General features: G+C 35.1%; 1 protein-coding gene across 1 annotated transcript; it reads left to right on the top strand.

Moving 5' to 3' along the window:
- Positions 1-5,085: 5,085 nt before the first annotated feature.
- On the top strand, positions 5,086-6,598 carry LOC127848331 (polycomb group RING finger protein 6-like). Its single transcript, XM_052380722.1, has 2 exons — positions 5,086-5,327; positions 5,810-6,598. The coding sequence occupies exons 1-2, from the start codon at positions 5,141-5,143 to the stop codon at positions 6,079-6,081; spliced, it is 459 nt and encodes a 152-aa protein (XP_052236682.1). The 5' UTR covers positions 5,086-5,140; the 3' UTR covers positions 6,082-6,598.
- The last annotated feature ends 4,442 nt before the right edge of the window (positions 6,599-11,040 follow it).

Genomic DNA, 11,040 nt, shown 5'->3' with positions numbered 1-11,040 from the left:
TGTGAAGTGATGTCAGTTAATATTCTCAGAGTGGTCAAGAAGGAACGCCTTCTTTCGCAGAAGGAAATCTAGGTTCAAGTCCTAGCTCTGATATGATTTGAGAAATCACTGAATGCAATTTACAGTGTCTGCTTGAGCTAGCAAGCACAACCACAAGTCAATTTTTTGTGCAGATTTGTTTTAGTCGTCTATATGATTAAGAATACAATAATTTTGATACTCGGCTTACATAACTGGTCTCATACAAAAAGAGATTGCCATTCCGAGCGCATATTACAGTGTGTGTGTGACCTTGCAAGCACAACCACAAGTCAATTTTTTGTGCAGATTTGTTTTAGTCGTCTATATGAATAAGAAGATGAGAATTTTCATACTCGGCTTACATAACTGGTCTGGTTCAAAAAGAGATTGCCATTCCGAGAGCCCTATTACTGCTAGCAAGCACAACCTTCTACTTGTCTGATTGTGTGAAATGGCAGTTTTCAGTATTTTCAGATTCTTTTCACTCACAACTCTATGTATAATCATATAACACAAAAACACAAATGTAAGGTGTAACATAGATTTTATTGATACATTGCTAGCCAAAAATGACATAACCTGGTCCAAAACAACCAGTGTGACAATCATATGGTATTTTGCATTTCAAACAAACAATTTGTTCACCAGTGTTAGCACTTACAAATTCCATGTACTTTGGAAAGCAATTTAGACAACAAAACCCGTGCCCACACTTCTTGCTGAACACTCTAGGTGGATTGCTTTCAAGTTTGCATAGTCTGCAGTAGTCGATTTTGCTGCTGCTTTTTAGATGGTTTGAAATAATCAAATCAATTGCATTGGAAATGTTTGTAGCTGCAGTTGTTACGCACGATGTTAACCTCGGCTCATCAATTGGTACAGATTTAACGTACCTTAGCGCCTTATTGAGACTGTCGATTTTTATCTGAGCTTTGCCGTGCGACGATTTTAGTATCTCTTGTTTTTTAAATACTCTTCGAAAAAGTCTTCATGCTTCTTTTCAGTTGAAATAGCGTCCTGTTTTGCGTTTCGTTTTGGTTTTTTGACAGTTTGACCGTCAGAATTAGCAATAGCTTTTCGTTTATTCGATGTCGTTGTACTAGTTGAACCTGTTGAGTCGTTGGAACATTGCTGTGATGGCTGAGCAATGAAATTAGCTGCTGCATCGTTTTCTCGCGAACGATATTCTGTTTTAATTTCTTCGTCAGTCATTGTGAGAAGTGAGTACAAAATTGGATGCTTTCGTATCATCTCACTGGGTGTTGAATGCAATGGATGAGTTTCATCATCTACACGAACACCAGCATTGGTAAGCTGTTTGGAGAGCGCCATGTCGCTTTGAAATCTCAAGGAAGAATGATTGTGTTGTGTCAAAAACTAGCTATTTATACCCGTGACCTTAATTTTCCTTTTTTAAGGCCAATATGAGCCTGAAGTCGTGTAAGCATAAAACATTCATTTCAAGCATGTAAAACAAAACACAGATTAGATGTTTAATATGATGTATTCATACTATGTATCAACCAATAATGCCATAGCGTGAGCCAACTTGATATGTGGCGTTTTCATCGTACTGATGTTTGCATTTCAAACAAATAAGTCGCCCAGAATTTTTGTTGTAGACATATTCTAAATACTTCATTATGCAGCTGATACAGCAAAATCCGTGTCCGCACGTCTTGCTTATAACTGTTGGTTGATTGTCTTCATTTTTGCATATTCGACACGAGTCGATTTCGCCACTGCTCTGTAGTTCACTTGAGATGCTTTCGATAACATTCGTAATATGCGCTGTCGCATGTCCAAGGGAAGATTTTTGGCTTGAATTTTCAATGGCACTTTCTTCAGATTTTAGCGTCAGCAATACTTTTTTAAGATTGTTGATTCGTATCTGAGCTTTACCGTGCAACGATTTTAGTCTCTCTTGTTTTATGAAATACTGCTCTACGAAGTCAGTCTGCTTGTTTCCAGTTGACATTGGGTCTTGTTTTGACGTTCGCGAACCTTTAGGTTTTTTGACAGTTTGGCCGTTATTATTGGCAATAGCTTTGCGTTTATTCGAATCCTTTTTACTAGTCAAACCTGACGAGTCGTTGGAATTGTTATGTACAAGCTGCGCCAAAAAATCCGCAGCTTCTTCGTCTTCTCGCGATTTAAACTGATTGCCAGCTTCTTCGTCTGTCATTTGTAGAAGAGAGTGCACATTTTGACAAGTTTGGTCAAGCTCACTTGGGTTGAGATATAACGCATGACTTTCATCATCCAAACAAAAACCAACATCAGCAAGTTGTTTTGACACCATTTCGCTTTGCTTACTCAAGAGTGAATGATTGAGTTTTAATAAAAAGACTGGCTTTTATAGAAGACGTTTGAGGTTTGTTATTGTTTCTTTAGTTTGCTGCATATTGCGAAAAATGTTGATATTGAAAGATGTCATAAATTCATATTTAGTTTCAAGATAATCACAATTGTGATTTTTTGTGGTTGTTACATCATGATTTGGCATTGGCTGGTGTTGCTTGCAATTAAGACTCAATGTTGTCATACAATATACTTTTCAGTTGTTTCACAATTTAGGTTCTATGAAAATAAATCATATGATTAAGGTTTGAATAAACTTGAAATTGTTAAATCACGATATGTTCAGTTATGTGATAAGACTCGAAAGTCAGCTAATGATGTAAAAACCACTTATTTCTGAAATCAAACTTCTGTTGTCATTGCATTTGTTACAAGCGAGCATTATGTCGAAAACTGTCTGATCAAGTACTTTAATCCATCGTTATTCGATATGAAGTTGTTTGTGAGCGCAACGTTATTTTACTGTAGAATCAAACTATATCTATACTGCTTAAACAACGACCAACACATGAAATGCATTTCAACGTTTTATTTTACGATGATCACCAACAAACAAGCATATGCACAAAGTCAATACATATCTAATCAGTCCAATGGATTTTCATCCATCCTGTAACCTCAATTCGGCACATAGGGCACGTTTGCCCGAATAACATCAGACAGCAGTCTTCGCAAAAAGTATGCGAACATTTCGTCAAGGTACAGTTTTTTTCGCCATCGTAACATATGGTACACGTTTTCAACGCTCGAATAGCTTCTTCCTTCTCGAGTTGAAGTTCTCCTCTTTGCGAAATCAAAGCCTGTTCCTTCTCGAATTGAAGCTGCGATATTATTCTTTCGCTTTCGCATTCATGTTGCTCTTTAAGCGCTTTCTCGCGTTTGGACCACTCTGCATTGAAATAGCGCTCTTGGTCATCAACCAAATGTTCACTCGCTTCTCTCTGATAAGAGGAAGCCCTCTGTAGACACGATGCCATTTTTTTGCAGACATCGCGACCTTCTTTGGACATAGCGAAGTCGCTGCTGTTAACGAACGCGGTAACCTGACTTCCAAGTCTGTTGAGATGATAGCCAAACGATTTGAAATCAATCGACGCCGATTGTTCTAGTCGAGTGTATGGCCTTGTAGTATGTCGCTTACCATTGCCAGTCGGTTCGCCACTGCCACTAGGAGCATCTGTCTCCTCGAACTTTGGAAGTCGGTGTGCGTATTTCGGCATGATTTCGAGTCAATGTTCTCTCTTGGAGTCTCAAATCAAGAATGATGACAATAGCTGTTCGAGTCGCTTTAAATACCCAACGGGTTGGTGCGTTTTCACTATATAGCTAGCTGACATAACTTTGCTGACATAAGAAAGTCCAGAAAATCGATGAATAGCAAATTTTTCACGACATGCACTGCATTGACATTCATATTTGAGAAACGCACCGAACTTAGTGCATGTCTGAAAGATTTTGATGAAATGTATCTTAGCGACATTTTCATTTGAACCTTAAGCACGAAGTAACACTGCAAAATAGTTCGTTATTTATATACCAAACGTTACACAAGTACACTATGAATATGATCTAATATTTAATATATATTTTTGCGAAATGTACTGTGATCAAATATCAACGCAAAAGTTCAGTGAAAAACACATTTTTAAAATCATAATCTTTCGCGAGTAAAACTTTTTTAACATTGCATGAGAAATACACTGCAGTGCAGCGCGGTAATCAAGTGCAAATATATCGTGTTCACGTCATTTCAAAGTAAAGTCCACCAATAGATGAGTATTTGCGAAAAAGTTTAAATGTCAATTTCTCAACAACCTCTGCAGATGTTGGGATCAAAGTTTGAATATGATATTCAACTAAAAAAGCTCCACAATGATTGTTTTGAAAGTTTTATTCTTTTGTTAATGATTCTTTGACAAAAATGCGAGTTTTTGATCGAAAATAAACCCTTTATGAAGAAATCTTTTTCGCCTTTTCGTTTTGCGATACATTGTTTAAAATGTGTACCGTCAAATATGAAATTTTTGTGTGGATTAAATAATCACACATTAAAACGCCGATTTATCAGCAAAAACCTGAACTTAACTCTGATAATGTTTTTTCTACAACGCACTTGAATTCATAACGTGTAGTGTATCTACGTAATTTCGCTTCATAAAAACAACCTTGAATAAAATATCGTACACCGATGTTTAAGTCAAATTTTTCCGAAACGACTCATGGAATCAATATAAAATTTACACTACAATACCCTGCTTATTGTTAGCTACAACTTTTTTATTGCTAGTTTTGTTTCAACAAATATGCTTTTACAGAAAAAATCTTTTCAATTTGTTTTATATGACAGATTTTTTTTTTATTTTGGTGATTTTGTGAAACACGACTTATTTAATCGTATAGAGAGATTTTCATTTTGAAAATTTTGATGTATGATATCAAGTGATTTCACTAGCAATTTATCGAATAAAGCAGAACTATAGCAAAACAATAAACGAACTGCTTGAAATTTATTGCAACGACATAACAGTACAATAGGGCCTAAATCGCTTTAAATGTTCCAAAACATGTAATCGGTTCAACTTAGTACTTGTGGTGCTTTTTTTCACATATGAATTTCTGCCACGCGTGAGACATTTGCTTTTCAGCGTTTTTCAGAATGTCAAGACTTAACCATCTTAGGCATTCGCAAGTCTGTGGATATATAAAGCGACCCGAACAGCTATGGTTATGAATCGTGATTTGAAACTTTAAACAAACCATGTCAAATAACCTTGCAGGGTTCGTTGTTCCGCAGACCGATGACTGGAACAGAGTGGTGCTTGCAACAGAAAATTTCGTTGTTTCGCAGACCGAGGACTGGAACGGAGTGGTGCTTGCAACAGAAAATAGGTTCGTTGTTCCGCAGACCGAGGACTGGGATGAAGAAATTCGACAGTACGAAGCAGGTATGTTCGTTGACAATGCTTGTTTACTTATTCGTTTTGTTTGCCAAATATTGAACTTTGTGAATAAAATGATGCCTAAATTTCACATTTTCTTTGTCCATGTTTCAAATGGAAATGTGCGCTTGTCGAAACACGCATTGAACGCAATTAAAAATAGTGGTGTAAAAAATAGGGTCGTACATTGCACAAGGGTTTTTAAATAAACCCTTGGCTAGCCAGGTTTTCCTTTGACACGCCGAAATGTGTAGGCCTGTTTTTAAATGTTTGAAGTCTTTGATACAACGACATTTTTTGCGAACGAACGTTCGTAGACTCAGTTACGCATTCATCTGCTATTTATACAAAAAATTGAAATGTAAATTTTATATCTATTCATGTAGGAATCAAATGCCTTATTGTCAGAGAAATAAAACGCCCGGAAATTAGCGGGGGGGGGGGTCTGTTTCAATATATGGTTATATTGTTTTCTTGTCTATTTCCAGAGCAAGCCCAGCGCGAGTTACACACGTTGTCAAACGTGTTAAACCGTGATGTGGACAGTAGAGCAAAAGAGCTGATGGAAGAGGCTATTCGAGCAGATGCCATTCGACAATTTAAACTGTGTACCATATGTTACATTTCCGACAAAAACTGTACTTTAACAAAGTGCGGACACACATTCTGTGAAACATGTTGTGTGTTAATGTTGGGAAAATATTGTGGGATGTGCAGGGCGACGGTTACAGGATGGGTTCGGATGTTATTTACTGACTAGACTGTTTTGACTGTGTTTAACTGTTTATATGCATTTTCATTTGATGCGCGTTTGTTTTCTTGCATTTGTTTGCATTTATAAAATGTTGAAATGTGTTTCATGTGTTGGTCGTAAGTTGAGCAGGTTAGCGAATTGACTTTTAAAGCACGAAACATGTACTGTAAATCTACAGCTCTCGAACGTTATTTCTATCAATGTAAACAAGCGAGGGAAAAGAGTAAATTACATCGGTTTAACTCAATTTGCTCGAAAACCTCTCGTAATATCAAGATGAAATTTTCACCACAATATTTTATCATATGATAGGTATAATTTTTGTTTGCCTATTTTGTTTTTACTCGGCTACTTGTATCAGATATTCAACTATACAAAATTCGCTAACAAGAAAACTTTTTTGCCTTTTCGTTTTGCGACAAAAAATATATACTGTTAAATAGGGATTGTTTTTCTGAATGATTTGGTGTATCAAACTATGTATGTTTGTGAATCATTCCGATTAAACGAGCAGACAGTTAAACGCAACTTTGATAGTTTTCTTTACATAGCGCCAAAAATCATGATATGTTATAACGTCATTTTGTTTCATATAAACAACCAAGGGGCGATTAAACAGAAAATTGGTTTAAGTTAAATATCTCCGGAACGATTCATGGCATCGATATCAAATTAAAAGTACAATACCCAGCTTATTGTTAGCTACAACTTTTCTGCTGTTATTTTTGTGCCAACATACATGCTTATGTGATAAAAATCACTTGAAAAACGTTTGCAAGAAGAAAACTTTTTTATTTCCATGATTTATGAAACACGACTTATATCATCTGATAGAGAATTTCATTTCGAGCATTTTGATATAACATGCCTGTATGTATGTTGTATCGCTTGATCAAGACTGACCGAAAACCATTTTCCTATAATCACGCCTTTACTTTTTCAACATATAAACTCGGAACGTCATCTATCTGTAAGCAAGCGAAAAACACATTTTTGGAACCACGAAATCACATTTTCTCGAGAACGTCTCAAGATATCAAGATGAAATTTTCAAGACAATAATTAACAATGGGATAGCTAAAATATTTGTTTTGTATGTTTTGTTCTAACACGACTTATTGTATCAGATATTTTAGGTAACAAACTTCGCTAACAAGAAAACTTTTTTGCATACAGAGCATTTATCTTTATTTTGGTATAATCTTGTAGGAAATTCAATTCCACGCATTTTGATATATGACACTTAACTGTATGTCTCAACACAACAATAAAACAGTCCGATAACGGATTTTAACTAAACGCATTTCTGTCTAACATTAGATTTTATTTTAACGTCGAACAATCGCTCTGTACTGTAAAATGAACACTGATTTCGTACAAAGTTTAAGTCGCGTTTTCGCTACAACTAGTTGACATATATTTATGACATTTTCGCCAAAATATCAAACATGATAATAGCATCAAGTTTTGTGGGGATCATTTTTCGCTAACATTTACGCATATAGTAGAAATGCTTAGTTTTTCGCATAAAAATCACTTCGCTGAGAATGAAAAAAATTCCCATTTTAGACAAGTACATAGCAATTGATACCATTCGATAGGGAATTCTGTTTTGCACATTTTGATATATGGTAATCCACAATAAGTCTGATTACAAGGAAACTACTTCGACAAAACGCATTCGTGCTTATAGAAATTTCGAACTTTAAAGTATCGAGTTAAACTGAATGACGTTAAGATAGCAAATATTTCACAAAACTGTGTTTGTTTGGAAGAGGTTTAACTTAACTTTCTCGATAACGCGTGAATACATTTCGATGAAATTTTCACTACCATAACTAGCAAATATATAGGAACAATGTGTGTTAAAGCATTTTTGTATTTCATCAACGAGTATATGTCAAAACTTCTGTTTATTGACCAAACTTGGGTTGGTATGAAGAAAAGATTTTCATTCCGCAATATGGTACTGAGATATTTGTATCATGCGATGGGGAATTCATTTCTGCGCATTTTGGTGTAACATACTTGATGTTTTTGTAAAACGCTGCAGTTATAAGGACAGAAAACCATATCACAACAAACACACATTTGTTGAAAATCGTAAATTTGACCCTTCGTTCTTAGTGCATATTCACGTCATTTGAATAAATATCATCCTACAACTTAAAGGGACGTTTACATATCGATGATAGAAAATTGTATTTCTCGCGACTGATTTAAGTCGGATATCTTTAGAACCCGTTGACCGAATTAAATGAAATTTTCAACAGATTAACAAAAATTTCTATGCGCACACACTGATACTATGTGTTTATACAAAATCGAATGCGCGAGTTAAGATATTTTGATCTAAGCACAAATTTTTATGACATTTCCAAGTTATATGCACAATTGTACAGATAACCAAAATATTTGTATATCAATTTGTAGGCGCTATTTTGCCGAACATTTTGATATATGTGGTTGGATATTTATTTTCTATTTCTAAGTGATACCAGTACTACACTCGCAAAACATAGTTGAAACACAAAAATCAAGGTTGTCCCTTTAACAAAGCAAAGCATCGAGCATGTCGTCAAACCTACGTCATATAAACAATATTTAATTTTCAAAATTCTTAGAATCCTGAATTCACAACGTCATTTAAAAAATCTCATCTTTCAACTTAAAGGGATAGTAACATATCGACGATAGAAAATTGTATTTCTTGCGACTGATTTAAGTCCAATATCTTTAGAACCCGGTGTCCGAATTCAATAAAATTTTCATCAGATTAACAGAAATTTCTATGCGCACACACTGATACTATGGGTTTATACAAAATCGAATGCGCGAGTTACGATATTTTGATATAAACGCAAATTTTCATGATATTTCCAAGTTGTATGAACAATTGTACAGATAACCAAAATATTTGTATATCACTTTGTAGGCGCTATTGTGCTGAACATTTTGATATATGATGTTGGATATTTATTTTCTATTTATTCGTTATATCAATACTATACTCGCAAAACATAGTTGAAACAAGAAAATCGAGGTTGTCCCTTTAACAATGCCAGCGCAAAATACTATCGAGTTGCTTTCGTCAAAAACTACGTCATATAAACAATTTAATTTTCAAAATTCTTAGAACCCTGAATTGTTCTGGCTATGTAGAAATAAACGGGTATAACGGGGATATTTTTATGCCGGAGTTAAATGTACACTACTTATAGTGAATATTTTTGATGGATTACTCACATATTTTATATGATTTAGGATTATTTCACAATGCTACTGTAGGTTAGTAACTTTGACTAGATATTTTTCTATTTCTATTATGGGTTCATGTTTAATGTGAGCATCTGCCCAAAACTATACACTAAAGCACAAAAGGCAATGGATTTGCTGTATATCAAAACTAAAAGAAATACTGGAAATACTGGATGGATTTGATGGACTCATGCTTATCAATTTTTATGACCATTCAATCTGTGAATATTTCGGCTTGTATGGTCATGAAAAAATAGTCGCACTGTCACGCTTTGGTTAGAGAGCCCACCATGTGATCAATGACGTTTCAATCTTGATGAGAAGGGATGCACATTCCCGAATGCATCCTTCCTCATGATATGTTGAGTTAAACATGTTCATTGCACATAAAAATGTCACAGAAAGAGATGCAGTGCCAAATACCGACCGCATGCAGTGCGCGAGCATGACTAAACATGTGGTATTTGAACATATGGTATTTAAACATGTGGTATTTAAACATGTGGCATTTAAACATGTGGCATTTAAACATGTGGTATTTGAACATATGGTATTTAAACATGTGGTATTCAAACATGTGGCATTTAAACATGTGGTATTTAAACATTTGGTATTTGAACATGTGGTATTTAAACATGTGGTATTTAAACATGTGGTATTTCCAGAAGACATTTAATTCGGCTTTGCAAGACACTGTGCTTGGTATTTCGTAAACTAACATTATATAGCAAGCACGACATTAACTGTTCAATAAAACAGCGTTCATGTACATAAATTGTGTGAACTCAAATCATGAAGTATACGATTTTCTGTCATTCTTGGTTTGGTCGTTGAAGAGATAAGACGTATTTTTTGTGCTCTCGACGTCGCGCTCAGTATATAAATTGAACTGCGCGGGCAAAAAAACGCTCAGTTGACCAATAGACTTTGACAAAGACAGACGTTAATTTTGTGATCTCTGAAAAAAATTTGACATGATTTTTTTTTATGATGACTATGTCTCAGTTGACTTTTGAACGTTAACGAATATGAACGTACTTTCGTGAGCTCTGACTACAGTATCGATGAAAAGTTTTGAGTTTAACTGACTTGACTTCGCGTTATAGAATAGCGACTTGGTACTCGGGTTATTGAATGACTGGTGGACTGTAGTGTTAGGTTATTGTCATGAGATAACAACTTGACTTTGACTTGAGTTGTGTGCAATTAAATTTGTGTTGGGGTGTCAAGCGATTGACTTCACTTGAACTCTGGACGTCGGAGTGATCAGATGTGTTTTTGAAGCTGGTGTCTACGAAAACGTGAGTACAAACTTTTGTGTTTGACTGTTGACGTGTCTCACTGTGTATGATGATTTATGATGATTTAAAGCGGCTGGCGTATTATTGTTGAGTTGTTGTACTGATAGAGAAGTGAAATGCGTTGGGTATAAATTACTCAGTACTTATACAGTGTCGATAATATGGTGTGATGAGAGATGATGGTGTTACAAAATATTTACTGAGCTACTTTGGGAAACGAACCGATGATGTAAAAACATTGGAAACATATTTCATGAAAATGCATGTGCTTATATGTACTAAATATGATATTGCTTTACTTGTATTTGCATGTCGTTAACATTTCTATTTTATTTCAGTATGCTGTGGTGAGTATTGCAGATTTAACTTGTATGTGTGGTTTTTAGTTAACGATGCTTAATGAAAA

Source organism: Dreissena polymorpha, chromosome 10 (assembly GCF_020536995.1).
Source record: "Dreissena polymorpha isolate Duluth1 chromosome 10, UMN_Dpol_1.0, whole genome shotgun sequence".
In the NCBI taxonomy this organism is placed as follows: domain Eukaryota; kingdom Metazoa; phylum Mollusca; class Bivalvia; order Myida; family Dreissenidae; genus Dreissena; species Dreissena polymorpha.
Note: the sequence above shows the minus strand (reverse complement) of the source record. Positions and strands in the feature narration are given on the sequence as shown.

What these genes read in the sequence shown, in the direction of transcription:
- LOC127848331 (XM_052380722.1), top strand. Translation starts at nt 5,141, where the DNA reads ATGTCAAATAACCTTGCAGGGTTCGTTGTTCCGCAGACCGATGACTGG. An exon ending in AATTCGACAGTACGAAGCAG is followed by an intron (nt 5,328 to 5,809) that starts GTATGTTCGTTG and finishes GTCTATTTCCAG; the next exon opens with AGCAAGCCCAGCGCGAGTTA.